At 37.7% G+C, this 15016-nt stretch overlaps 1 protein-coding gene across 1 annotated transcript; it reads left to right on the top strand.

Annotated features, from left to right (window-relative positions):
• Positions 1–558: 558 nt before the first annotated feature.
• Positions 559–10634, top strand: LOC102231438 (serine/threonine-protein kinase NIM1-like). The gene is made up of 4 exons (XM_005806402.3): positions 559–613; positions 3093–3395; positions 3687–3955; positions 7580–10634. The coding sequence occupies exons 1-4, from the start codon at positions 592–594 to the stop codon at positions 8330–8332; spliced, it is 1347 nt and encodes a 448-aa protein (XP_005806459.2). The 5' UTR covers positions 559–591; the 3' UTR covers positions 8333–10634.
• Positions 10635–15016: the final 4382 nt, after the last annotated feature.

Below are 15016 nucleotides of genomic sequence, written 5' to 3'. Positions count from 1 at the left end.
GATTTTTCTGACTTATTTAAAAATTAAAACTTCCTGATACAAATGGAAGAGAAATCTTATCTCATCCTGTCCACGTGCGTCTCCCTTTTGCATTCAAGACACTCGCCATCTGTTGCAAAACACATTCACTTCATTGCTCCTTTGGATAATGCAAATAATTAGTTTTTATAGTTGAAAATGTAATTAAATAAAAAATTGAGATGTATAATATTTAATATTTCAATTTGGTGGGAAAATGTACACAGTAATTTACCATATTGTGATATTTTTTAACATGAATCTTCAATACTTTCTTTAATTCTAAATGAAATTTGGTCCAGCGGTTTAAAATGCAAACAGCTTAATTTATATTCCGATTCTAACATCACAACTGCAAATATGACTCTATAATCTGCATGAACATGGACGAATGGTTGCTCTAAAATCTGGGCATATGTTTTCAGCACTTTCATGAGGTCAGTTTGTGCCAGGGGAGATAATGAGCCGTCTACTAGTACATCGTATTAATAGGATTGTGAGGAGTGAATTAGTCCTCTGGAGCTCTATTCACATGTTTGGTCACAGTCAGGTGGTAAAGCCTCTGGGACAGACATGAAGGACCCACAACTCCCTGGTAAGATTTCCTACTTTACTAATTTATCTAAAATTCAACTTTATAACTGCTTTTTGTGATTTTAGTTGGACTAAGTTAACTAGTAGGTTAAAGATCATGAACTATGATATTTAAATCATCCCTTTATGGCATGCTGTGTTTAATTGAAGAAGAGAAGTTTTGCTTATTGGACATTAACTTTATTTTAAGATTTTTTTTTAAACTTTCATATAAGCATATCTGGTAATTGAAGAAAATGTTTAGGTTTTATAACACTTTGTCATTTTATTCACTGAATAAAATGACATAAACTGTCAGTGTAATTCTCATGTAATTTTATATAGAGAGAAAATATGTCACAGAAATTCAGGGTTTAAATTTATCATTTAGATCATATAAGCAAGTTTATTTATTAGTATTTTTAATTAGCTAAGATAATATGTAAAATATGGTGAAATACATTGTCTAAAATGAAGGAACATTTTTTTTATTGTCAGTAAACTGGAATAATATTAACAAAAGTTGCTAATATTTTAACAACTTTTGTTCGGAGAGATCCCAGTCTTCAACACTGACCTCAATTTGGAAGCTCTTTAAAAAGTCATAGGGCCAGTAAGGTTTCTTAAAAATAACGTTCTACCTTTGGACGTAACCCATAGATACGTCCATGGGTTAAGAGAGGCAAGTAATCCTCATTATCCTGGGAAATTTGCCAAGCATGGACTAAATTTAGCCATCAGTGACCAGGCGGTAAAGCAGCGTGATGAAACAGCAGCTGACAGCGCAAAATGAAATATCTAAGAAATGAGTTTATATTTTAGGATCAGCAAGTCTATTATTTATCAGTTTGTTTTGGGAGGTTGAATGTGCTGACAAATGAACAGAACTCCTGACCCCTTTTTACCAGCTCCTTACATAACACTGAAGCTGTTGATTCCTGCTTCCTGTAAAAAGGAACATTGTGCAACTTTGGCATGAAAGTACACAAAGGTTCCTGTTTGACAAAAATGAAAGCTGAAGTTTTAAAAGATCAGCTTTTTTTTAATGTACTGTGTGAGAATTAAGATTCAGCTTTTTGGACAGAGAACAGGGGTCATCCTATAACATGTTAAATTAAACTCCTTAAAATTTACTTCATTTGTTTCTAGATTCAGTGCTGAAGTTTAACCTTGAAATTAAGCACCGATGAAACCTCCATTGTCAATTATGTAAAAGAGGGCAGACATTTTATGTCACACAAGACAAAATGACATGACAGGGAGGTTAATCCCATTACCAATGTTCTAGACATGGAACGGCTTTACTAGTCGTCTCCATGCGGATTTCCCATAAGAGTCAAACACTGATGGCAGAGCAGCAAATATCTTTCTTATATAAGTAAGTAAGTAAGTGCTGCTTGGAAAAAAAATGTTTTGCCCTTTATTTGTCAGTGGTTATCTTATAGTATTTTATTAAGGTACCTATAGACATTTTACATTTTTTCTTACATGATAACAGTGGTGTCCAAGGTCAATCCTTAAGGGTTTCTGCATGTTTTCATTTTTGTCATTTCTTCAACACAGTTTAATCAAATAATGGTTCATTAGCAGGCATCTGAAGAACATTATGACATGAGTTGAAGCATTTCAATCAGCTGTGTTGGAGCAGAGACACATCTAAAAATGTCAGGACACTGACCCTTGAGGACTGAAGGACTGGATACCTCGGCATTACACCATTTGGTTTCTATGTGATAGACCAACACAAAGTAGTAGTTGAAAATTGTCACATTGCATAGAAATAACACAGCACCTCACCATGAACACAGAATCCCAATATTGCGATGGAAGCATCATGCTGTGGGATGCTTTGTTCTCCAGATACAGCGAAGCTGGCAGGAGTTGATGGTAAGATGGATGGAGCATACAGGGCAATCCTTTAGCTATGGTGGTGGTTCAGCTTCCATCGGGACAATAACTGTAAAATACTCCTACAGAATGGTTTAGAGCAAAGTATGTTGATGTATTAGAACGGCCCAGTCAATGTCCGGAAATTAATTCAACTGAGAATCTGAAGCAGAACTTGAAAATGGATTATTATACACACTAATTTTGTAATCTGTCTAAGCCTGAGCCGTCTAGGAACAAAGAATAAGCAAAAATGTCATAGATATGCAAAACTGGCAGAATTTTATATCCCCCAAATATTTCATCCATTGTTGCAGCATAATCTGGTTCTACAAAGTACTGTCTACAAAGTGTTGATTCATAAACTGAAAATGAAAGTACACCACATTTTCACATGTGTGAAACGTTTTGAAGACCTAGGTATCATTTGCCCTTTACATTAAAGCATTGCTTTATACTGAGTTACCTCATAAAATCTCAATGAAATGCACAGAAGTTTCATTGGTAGCAAAAGGTCAACAGGTATGAAAACTTTTCAAAGGCACTGTTGTAATGCAACTCTCTCTGCTGTCATCATCTCATGTTTTTTTCTCTCCTTTTCTTAATTTTTCAAGGCATCAAAACACGGCTATGGCCAAAGCCAAAAATGAGCAAAAATGCCACAGACGACTCCACAAAAGTGGAAAAGTCAGCATCTCCCCTGGCTTCTGCTGCCACCAGTGTCATTCCACAGCTCACCGAGGCAGAAAGAGTCAAGCAGACTCCCATCGAAAGGGTCATCTATGACATGGCGCACAACGAGAGGATAGTTAGGGACCTGATGCTCGGTCGGCGGGTTGGGTTTTATGAGCTCCGTGGAGAGGTCGGCCAGGGAAACTTCTCTACAGTGAAGCTGGGCATCCATGCCTTGACTAAAGGTTTGAATTAATACCTTTTTCTCAAGAATTGTTTGTTTTTTAATTGCCCAAGTTGTAAAATGCTGGTAGCTTTTTCTAGTACAACTCAGCATCTTTCAAGTGATTTTTATGTGATTAGATTAAAACATGAAGTTCTATATTTTTACATCAAACTTAAACCTGTTTTAGTAGATTTAATATAAAAACCCTCAGTGTCCCAAAGTAAGTGTTTTGCTCTCACGTGAACTCCCTCTGTCTTCACTGGACGTTTTTACCACAAATCCACTCCTGCCTCTCATCTCCTGTTTGCAGAGAGAGTTGCTGTTAAAATTATTGACAAGTTGCGTCAAGACAAGAAGAGCCAGTCTTTGGCCTCCTGTGAGATCAGCTGCATGGAGAAGCTGAGCCACCCCAACGTAGTGCGCCTTTACGAGGTGATAGAGACCACCAGAAGGCTGTACCTGGTGATGGAGTATGGCAGCGGGGGGGACCTGTTCTCCAGAATCACCAGCAGGGGGAAGCTGAACGACCTGGAAACAAAGCTGGTGTTTGCACAGATCATCTCCGCTGTGAAACACATGGTGAGCCTTCGTGTCACTGTTAATCATCATTTACTACCCGGCACGACTCTACGCCACACATGGCAGGGACTGTTGCTACCCATTACTCTTTAACTAAGTTATGAGAAAATAATTTAAATTATTTTAAAGACTTGATTGTTGTTTTTCTTACTTTCACCTGCAGAGCAGAAGTTTTTTTTATATTATTCTAATTTTAAGACAGAGGTAGTTGAAAGTAGCAATAAAAGTTGCAAACTGCAGTCAAACCAAACCTATAGTGTTTCAACCAGCTTGCCAAGATTAATAGCTCTGGGAAATGTAATCTAAGAGTTTTGCTTAAACACTCTACAGACATTCTTAATCAAAACCACTAAAAAATACTGATTAAGGAAGTCTGAAGAGACGCTCAATATTTTTCTGAAACCTGGATTTAATTCAGTGATTTTCATTGCTTTAGCCTCAAACAACACAACTCTGCTCTATGTTGAAATTGTACTGGCTAGATTACCTGCAGGAAAATAAGACTAGACGAAACAAACACCGCGTTTTTTGGCATACGACTGAAGTATAAAAGTGATAGTTTGTTTTGTGGATGCTGTTTGATGTGCTGAAGAGCTCTTGGTGTTCTTCAAGCAGTACTCAGTGCAATTACAGTTAGGAGAAATGGCAAAGATTTATGACTTCTTCACATCCTGAGATCGTCAGAGTTGGTACATGTTATGGCATGACCCAGTTACCGCCACCAAGGCTGGTCCAAAGAGCCAATGAATTGAGCACGAATGATGTATCATTCTGCAGATTATCTTCCTGAGACTTTTGGGGCTTTAATTTTTTTATAATTATTGACAGTTTATTTAAATGTGTCAAAAAGTTCCTGCTAGTTTAGGACTCAGTTAGCTTTTGAAGTGAATGGCCTCATTTTTCTGTATGTCTCAACAGGAGGATTCAGCTCTAGCCAGGTATATATTATACAGGGTTTTGGTCTCTAAACCTAAACAAAAACAATAGTTTGAGGAAGTAGAAGCAAGTTCTTTAATAGTAGTCTTTGGTCTCAATTTAAGGCAACTTTTATTGCCTTTTGTACCCCAGTGTTGAAGACGAAACCTAGTTAATCAAACAATTTGCTGCTGTTTGTGATTTGCTATAAATTTTGGAGCCGCTGAACATCCCATGCAGTGACAGGTAAAATCAGCTAATGCCTCCCTGGAGAGACAACCTTGAGGCCGTGTCAAACTGATGTGGCAGGATTAAAACACGTCTTGTCAAGTTTTCTAAGGTTATCTAAGGTTTCTGGCATTGAAACCTGCCATGCCTCAAAGGCCTTTGTCCATTTAAATTCTCATTTTTCCTCTCCAAACCTTTACTTGAAGGTTAGGACAGGTCTTTAGATCTCACAATTGTACACAAAAAGCTGATGATGCTTTTGATAAACAATAGATTTTATGTTTTCATGTTAATTCAGTTACTAATATGTCAATTATTTATTCTTTAGGTAAATAATTTATTAGGTAAGTTCCATTGTAATCATTCAGTTTCTGATGAAATATTAATCGTGTGATTTTAAGACAACAATAACATTTCTGTTTTATAAATCTCATTCCTTTCTTTAAAATAAGAAGTCAAGGCTCTCTGATTAGGGAAAATCATTTTCCCTTCAAACTTATTTTAATAGATTTTACACCAAGAAGAGAAATTGTGTATATGACATAAAATTAGTATCAGGAAAGGTGTTAATTTTAATACTTTTTCCTCTAAAACAACAGAAATTTCACAAATTTAGAGCAGCTAAAAGAACATCACAGTTCCATAGGGGATTTTACCACACAGATGAATTCATATGTGAATCATGTTGTTTGACTATACTTGGTTCTGACCCCAATTTGGACCAGTTAGCTCTGATGAAATATGATAGTCATTGGCCTGTGATCAAATCAAAATAACTTAGTAAACGTCCGCTAGTATATGTAATTTATTGAGGTCAACAAGGCTTGAAACCTGATGACTGATGGGTCCAAAACCTCCTCCAGGGAGGCACTGGCTATTCCTCTCTTTGTATCAATATTAATTTTCTATAAATAAATAAGTAATATTTTATGCATTCCTTGGAATGGAAAAATTGTAGGCAAGCCTCACTTAGTTGAAGTCTGGAAATTTCCACTATTTGTCTCTAAACAGATGCCTAATTGTACACAGTGGGATGATATGATTCTCTTCTAAAAATGTTGCATCTTAAGTAAATGTTCGGAAAGCACAAAAGACAGAATTAGGCATGATATGGATATTTACTGAACCAGGAACACGTTCCCAAAAAGGTTTTAACCGTTAGATTTTACACTGTGGCACAAGTTGCAATGGTGGTACTTCCAAGGAAAATACGAATAAACCCACCAACCCATTCATCCGTCCATTGTTTGTACATGTTACTGAGGCGAGGTAAACCTTAATACCGCATACACTAAAATAAACCCAAAGTAGCACAAACTGAAGAAGATATGTAAGTAAAATAATAGATGACTGCCAACCAGTTGAAAAACTTTATAAATCATCCTACAATAGAGAAAATTATGTCAGAAAAATCACCTCTGACCCTCTCTAAATCATAAATACAGGCTGCTATAATCAAGTAGTTACAGCTTCCCCAGTTTAATAAGGTTATGAATGGACAATTACATTTGTACATCAGCCAACAATGAAACTAAAGATGAAACATTTACCAGCTTAGGGCAGCATTGTCTGCTCTTCTGTGCACTTTAGATTGTGTAAGTTTGCCCATAAAACCACGCTGTTGTGCAAGAAAAATCTCAGACATGTTTTGACAATAAAGTTTGATTATACAGTGTAATTTTCCCTCTTTGAGACAAAATGTACAAAATAACATCTTATCACAGGTGGTCATATGTCAGTGTGACTTACCACATTTCACATGTTACATTTAACAACATAAGTGAAACACGTGTAATTTGAAACCTTTTTGATGATGTGAAGCACATGTAAAAACCTCTGGGATTACATGTGACGCCCAGATGCAATTACATGTAAAGTGGTATATGTGCTGAGCCTATTAAAAACTACCTAAAGGACTTTAACAGTACCAGCATCATTCGCCCAGCTGCACTCCCAACCACTATACATTCATAGTTGTCAGCTGACGATTTAGTGCCTTGCCCGAGGATACTTAGACATGCAGTGAAGAGGCAGGAATCAAACTCATATCCTGTTGTTTACTAGCTAAAGATTCCTCCTACTGATCCACCATAAATATTTATAGCAACAAAAAAAAAGAAGCTGAAAATGAATTTGTTTTGTTACTTCAAACACTGTAGTAACAAGTTAACCAAGGAAGATTATTGGGTGTGTGGTATATGTTAGTTTGAAATTGTCTGAAATCTAGAGAAGCATTTTTATAGCAGCTGTTGGGTTTAGGAGAAACCAACTTTCCCAGGCTTCAAGCAACATTTCTGTTCATGTGCTTCAGAGGAAAAAATGCCAATGACTCCAAAGGTTTCAGGTGTTTTTGTTTAGTTTTGTTTTGGTAACATAATATGGCAAATAGAGGTTCTGTTGCAACATTCTCTTTTTTATTAGCTGAGTCTAGTGAGATTTATTTCTTTGTACTTAAAATGTTTGTCTTTTGTGATTTTTCAGCATGACAACAACATTGTGCACCGGGATCTTAAAGCCGAGAACATCTTCTACACCACCAACTACTGCATCAAGGTTGGGGACTTTGGTTTCAGTACAGAATGCGGCCCTAATGAGCTACTCACCAGTTTCTGTGGCTCCCCACCTTACGCTGCACCCGAACTCTTCAGGCAGAAAGGTTACGTCGGACGCTATTCGGACATCTGGGCTCTAGGTATTCTCTTGTACTTCATGGTGACAGCAACTTTACCCTTCTATGGAGACAACCTTGGGAGGCTGAAGCGCTGCATCCTGCAGGGGTCTTACAGCATTCCTTCGTTTGTACCTGATCCGTGCCAGCTTCTCATTAAGGGCATGCTGCGGATTGTGCCTGTGGACCGCTCCTCCATCACAGAGATTACAAACAGCACTTGGCTGAAGGGGATAGAGTATCCTCGCCCATATGTCTCTTTACCCACATCTCCAGCCCACTTTGCCCAGGCCAATCAGACTCTGAGTATGGAGGAGCAGGAGGTAAAGAATTTCCTCTCAGGTTTAGGCATTTCAAAGGTTCATCTGGAAAACAATCCATGTTTAGACTGTAGAAGTCCTGTGACGGGGACCTATAGGATCCTCCTGCATCGGGCTCAGAAGAGGAGGCTTGTGGAGGCCGTGGGATACTCGGCGCATCACCCTGATGAGTACGGGAGTCCTAGCAAATGGTCGGAAGCATCTGTTGGCAAACACCTTCCCTCTGCTGTCTGTGTGATACTGTAATATACATTAACAGTAGTGGACCTGGTGACGGATGTTGGTTCAGGCCTTGTCCACACTAACATGGATTATCTGCAAACCAGAGATTTTCTTTTCCTCTGTGTCTGAGATTTGTGTCATCTGTTTTCAATATGGAGGTCAGTTTTCAGTGGCGTAATAGAGGCCCACTTTGCACATGCCTACTCTGGCTTTTTGTGCTAGAATCCACAACAATAGAGCAATTTATAGGTATTTTATTTCTGATTCTGTTACCTTCAAACTGAACTGAAAAAGTTATTGGCTGAGAATAAAGGGCAAACTGAGTCAAAAAACACAAGCTGCAGTTGTTATTGGAGACAACTGCAGCATTTTAGCACTGCTTTTCCATGCTCAGGGTCTTCTTCTTTTAAATTTAAATGAATGTAGTTGATGTTGTCATTATTCCAGGGACTGAAATGTTTTTAATGGGAAGTGCAGTGGCCTAGTATTTATGGGAGTTAGGAACCATAGCTGCCTACAAATAACTAAAATCAATGAATACTTGAGACTCCCTCTAAAAATGCTTAAAACTACCTATTTCAATAGTTCACACATATCAAATACACCATATTGCACAGCGGAAACTATCTTAGCACTTAAGCATCAACTAATATTTACTGTCTTTCTTATTTCCCCTCTTGTGGATATAGTCGATCTGTGCCAAGGAAAAGAAATGATGCTCCTGGATGACAACCAATAATGCATCAAATATTTATTAGATACGTCATCTTACCAATGCTGCATTTTCTTTTGACTATAATAGATGTGCTCTACAAAATAAAAACTGCAAACAAGCTGTTTTTTCTGCAGATACTTTGCAGCTACATTCCACAGAAAATCCACCAATTGGTGAATCCATGGATAGAAAGGGATCCACTGTGAAGGAACAAATGTTATTTTTGCCCCCCCAAAAATCCATATAAACATATCAGAGTTTTGTCACATGTGGATCAAATTGACCAATGCATGGAGGATGAGGTCTCCCAAGTGATAAGCTGTAGCTTTCTGTTCTGATTACAACAAGCTTACTGACTCAGAACATTATCTCTGAATGGCTATCAGCATCTTCCAATCCCTCTTAGTCAGGACATAAACCCTCAGAGTAATGCAAGGCCACAGGTAATGTTAATAGGGGAGACACAGACAACATGCTTTTTTCCAATCAAATGAAAGTTGGATGTTAACAACACATCCAGGAAACGAGGCAGATCATATGAGTTGACAATTCATGGATTCAGATTAATGCCTGTGCATGCATGGGAGTAAATACAGAACCTTCCTCGCAGCTACAGACACATCTGGGACACATACGTTGTTCTGTGATTGTGTGTTTGATCAACTTTTTTGCCATTTGTTTTTTGTTTTAAGTAAAAATTGATGAATGCTTTTGAAAACTGGATTGCATTCAATGCCACATCTCCACATGATTATAATCATGACAGAAGTGAGATGCATTCATCAAAATGGTTTGCTCTAGGATGTAAAATGTTTCAGTTTTTGCTTTAAGCCTGAAGGATCAATAAAACTTGATACTTGTGGAGAGAGTTCTCGGAAATTTTGGACTGAATGCTGAAACAGGAAACGTATGTCTTCTTAGTCCTTTTTTCTTCCAAATTTTATCTCTAGATTTTAAATTGATGTTCTTTCCGTCACATCTCTTGTACCTCACATTTGGGATTTGCCTTCAGGGATTTAACCCAAGCGTGACTCCCTCCCATAATCATCAGCCCCCAGTTTACTGCCAGTTCTGACAGGGTCCGCAGGCACCTGTTCTGTCATAAAGCCAGTTGTAGCGACTTTGGGTTTCGCAATGGAGTGTTAATCCTTCAGCCTGCTGCCTGTTCACACATGAACGTGTAAACATCTCAATGGTAGGAGCCAATACTGAGATATTATCATAGTCTGTTTAAGTGCCAAGATGTTTTTGAATAGCTGTTTATTTAGAAAAACTCGTTCTTGCTCAATGTTGTTTCGACTTCAGAAAAATTTAATCTGCAGTATTGTCTGCACAATCATTCTTAGCCAGGATGTTATGATTTCATGTGGTGTCACTGAAAAGCAAACTTTAGAGATAGCAGCATCTATCTTCAGCATTTCTTTGCAAAAAAAGTACAAGACAATGGAAGTAATGATTTCAGAGCTTTATATCTAGATAATTAAACTAGTAAGAACATTAGATCAGTTAGCCTGACTGCAAGTTTGAGGGATATACTTATATAAACTACCTACAAGGGAATGTAAATCTGTTTGATCATGTTAACTAATGCATGACTGAAAATAAAATGAGACGCTGAAAACCTAAAGTCCTCTGCTTTTCTTTCATAAACAACTCTTTGCCCTTTCTGTCCTTTCACTTTTGAATTATAAAGTTGTGCCAGAATGTCAACTAAATAAGAAAGCTTGTTTTTGGCTATAACCATATTTGGCAGAAACGGGCCATCCTTAAGTTTTTGATGACTGATTAATGTGCTCGGATCATAAAACAAAACAAGGCTGATGTGATTGTGAAATACTGTTCACTTTCCCTTATATGGACAAGTTGCTCAAAGGGAGAATCCAATGGGACTGTAAGACTGTGGGAGACAAAATGGATAGATAAACTTGCCAAACCCTTTAAAATTAGGTCAATCATTTCCTTGAGAAAGAGATTACTTAAAATGGTCTGATGGGTATAAAGGCCTATAAAATCCTAAGCTTAGCTAAACACAATGAAGAATGAAAGCTTTCATATCTGATGTTTAAGGAGGATTTCCGTTGCTTCGTTTATTTTTCTTTTCCTCAATAGGCTACCTAAGTAGGTCAACGTTACGATCGCACCAAAAGTGCAGTGCAGAAAAGATTTGCCCCCTTTCAGATGTTTTCTGTTTTTGGTTTTACATCAAACAAATTTGAAAAAGAAATACTCTGAGAAAATGCAGCTTTTGAATGATTGCTTTATTTTCTTCAGGGAAAATAAAGTGGCTTAATGTGAAAAAGTAATTTCCCTCTGAAAGTTCCTCAACAGTTGTGCCAGCCTGGGCAGCAACAGCTGCCACCAAGTGTTTATGATAATTGACAATAAATCTTTAACATCACTGTTGAGGAATTTTGGCCCACGTCTCGTTGCAGAATTATTTTAGTTCTGAGGCTTGTCTAAGATCAAGCCACAACATCTTAATCAGATTTAAATCCAGACTTTGACTTGGCCACTCCATAAACTTTAATTTAGTTTTTCTGAGACATTTTGCAAAGACTGTGCTTTTGGATTGTTGCTCTTAGTTGAGTCTGTTCATCTTATGTTAAACCTTAAAAATGACTTCATAACTGTTTCCATTCTGATAACAGAAATAGATGATTTTGTTTTTCACCTTTTCTTGAATTTCTTTAGCTGGGGTATGATGATTTTTTTTTAGATTTTCTTGCCTACTTCATGTTGTATGGCAGGTCCAATTTTTATTTTTCTGGTGGTATGAATCATGTAAGCATGGAAGGATATAAAAAGTCAACAATATAAGAATCTGAATGGGACCACATGCTTTAGGGCACTTTACGAAGAGAAAATGTTGCACCTCTGGTTGCAGATTCTCCCGTACGTTTTTCAGGGAAGGGAATTCACGGGGGTTTATCCCACTACTGTAGCTACTCGTTCCCAGTCTCAAGTCAGTCAGGAAGAAGCCACAGAGATGGTGAGAGATCAGGAAGAACCAAAGCTGATTCACGTTAAAACAAAATTTCAGTAAGGAGGATAGATTAGGGAGCATAGCTGTGATCCTTAAATTACTGATGCATTGTCTAGTGCTGATACTTTGAAACCTATGGCAGGAGAGCCATAAGGCTTTTATGTGGAAAATAGTGTGTTGATGAGAAATCTGAGGAACCATCAACGTCCTGCTGCTGGAGAATGGAGAGTGTATCATCAGATTGCACTTCCCTTCTGCTACAGGGAAGAGATTATGAGATTAGCTCTAAAAATTCCTACTTCAGGCCTCTTGGGCATTAATAAGACCAACGCCAGGATTATGTGGCATTTCCGGAAGGACATCATGGCATTTTGTAAGAAGTGTCATGAATGTCAGATGGGTAGAAAGCCCACACCAAGCATTCAACCTGTTCCTCTTAATACAATTTAAGAAGGTGGAGAACCATTCAGTCATGTGCTAATAGCCCCCCCTCCCACACACACACACACAAGAAACAATATCAATCAATATCTGCTAAAAGCTATAGTTGTTTGATTAACATTTGCTCAAAAACCATTTTAGATTCCTTTGTTAAGTTTTTCCACTTAGTTTGAGTTTGGATCAGGGCTCCAACTTTAAGGCTGGGTCTTTCAGACAGTGATGAAGAAGTTGGGGGTCAATCAATTCAAGTGATCTGTCAACCATTCAGTCACAGAGAACACTGGAGCAATACTATCAGAGTTTTAAGTCTGTAATCAGACAGACATGTGATCAGGGCTTCCTGAGTAGATCAGAATGGGGAGTCGGACAAGAGTATTTCATTTCTGGTCCATTTGACTTTTAAGTGAGTAGTCCCTTAAAGTTGAGCAAAGGGAATTTTCTGCCAGAGAAGTCCGACAGAAATGTGTTGGACTACATATCTGAGTTTGAAGAGTGCGTAAAAGCGGTTTAGGTCTTGGCTAAAAGTCAATTACAACAGGCCCGGAGAAGGATCATTAAAAAGATCACCCATTAAAACAACTCTGCACTGGTCAGCTAATCAGTGTACAGATCAGTTGATTCCATCTTGCATTGTGTTTCTGTGTTTGTAATGATGTAAAGCATTTTGAAATGCCTTGCTGCTGAAATGTGCTATACAAATAAAATTTGATTGATTGATTGATTGATCAGTGTTTACATCAGTCATCTCTAACTGGTTTCCTCAAGGACCGGTGTCATGCAACCTTCAGGTGCCTCTCTGCTTCAGTACACCTGGCTGCAATATTAGCTCATCAGCAGAGCTCTGTAGAGCTGGACTGCATGCGAATGAGGCAGTTTCACCATTTATTTCAAGTTCAGGCTGCTGGTGGAACCGCGAAGTGCCTGTGCTATTTTCAACCAGAATTGCATCACTTTGTCAGGTAGATATCTGCCTTGCTGCTGTTAGTTTCGGTTCTGTCGGTGACATTGACATTGTAGATGTTTTTCTGACATCTGCCAAATTGCTTAAGGGCTCGGTTGATTACGAGTGGGCCTGGTTCGCAGTTCAGATGTATGCCGTTTGCTTTCTGTCATTCATATTGTTGGGGAAGGCTGTAAGTTATCTTTCCTGTCCTCTGAAGGGATGGAAACCGTAGCCCAGCAGCCCGCAAATCCAGGCCTCAAGGGCCAGCATCCTGCAACTTTTAGTTGCATTTTTCTACCATGGCAAATAAAGATGCAGAATCAAGGACTATAAAAATCTAAATGAAGCAATAAAGTTAAGCAACAACATTTCTGTCAAATATTGATTGCATTCAGAAACAATTACACCTCAGTTTTTAAGCTCCCACCAATATATATGAATATTCTTTCAAATGAGTCATCAAAATTTTCACTATCAGAACCAGAACTTTTTGCCTCAGGCAAAAGCTGCTTCATTTCACAATTTTTATATTATTTCAAGTTTTGATTTTTTTTTTTCACACTGATGATCTGAGCCAAAAAGACAATTCTGATAAGTTCTTTATAATCTTTGGGATGACTTTCACTTCATGGACTGTTTCACTGTTCTTCATCAAAATCTGTTCTGACTTGAATTTGTTTGTCTTTTCAGATTCATTACACTTTCACTAAAGTATGTAACCCTATCTGAACCCAGTGACTCATTGAGAGAGAAAGTAGTATAATCTAACTCTCACGGTTAACATATTATTTGTTGGATTTTCAGCCTGACAAATACAAGTGATTTAAAACACACTGCACTGCTGGTGTTTGCGAAACTCTTTGTTTCTTCACACAAGATTAGATGTTTTTCACGACTGATCATATATTGCTGAAAATACACTCATACCTATTTATATCGGTTAACATTTAAAAATTTTCAAGAGGTCAGACTACATCTAACAGTTTGCACAAACTAAAAACACTGCACAATTTTTTTGCTCTTATGATGTCAGGTTTTCTTTGCCCTATATCATTATCTTATAAATGCTATAAAAATCAAGCAGAAGTAAAGCAAACGCAGTTAAATTAAACCCAGCCAAAACAAGAGCGGTTCAGCTAAAGTAAGCCCAGTTATACCCAGATATTTACACACACAGAATAAATAGACACATACACTTTTCTTCTTTCTGTCTGAAGTTAAATCGAATCAATGTTCTCTTGTTTTGGGTTAGTTAGAATAACCAAAACTATTTCTATTTGCTAAATGCCAGAAAAGTTTTCTGACATTTTTTCAGAGATTCTTTGGCAACTTTTAAAGCATTCAAAGTCAAAAGTTTACATACATTTGGTCAGAATCAGCTATAACTGTCTTTTAAACTTGAATTTCTTTCCACATGTTTCTCACATCAGTTTTCTGGAGTTCTGGCTCATTCCTCATTTCTGCATCACTGAGTCCATTTTGTAGGTCGTTTCACTAACACACACCTTTGTCAGATTTACCCACAACTTCTCCATTAGTTTGAGACCACAGCTTTGTGATAGCCATGCCAAAACATTGACTTTGTTGTCCTCAAGCATCCACTTTGGCTGGATGGTTGGGGTTACT

This window comes from Xiphophorus maculatus, chromosome 9 (assembly GCF_002775205.1).
Source record: "Xiphophorus maculatus strain JP 163 A chromosome 9, X_maculatus-5.0-male, whole genome shotgun sequence".
Classification (NCBI taxonomy): domain Eukaryota; kingdom Metazoa; phylum Chordata; class Actinopteri; order Cyprinodontiformes; family Poeciliidae; genus Xiphophorus; species Xiphophorus maculatus.
The sequence above is the reverse complement of the archived record's forward strand: the minus strand, read 5'-3'. Positions and strand labels throughout refer to the sequence as shown.

Bases quoted from the DNA above. Each gene is read 5' to 3' on its own strand.
- LOC102231438 (XM_005806402.3), top strand. From the start codon at position 592: ATGAAGGACCCACAACTCCCTG. The intron at 3,396-3,686 runs GTTTGAATTAAT...TCCTGTTTGCAG, and splicing joins CATCCATGCCTTGACTAAAG to AGAGAGTTGCTGTTAAAATT. The intron at 3,956-7,579 runs GTGAGCCTTCGT...GTGATTTTTCAG, and splicing joins TCTCCGCTGTGAAACACATG to CATGACAACAACATTGTGCA.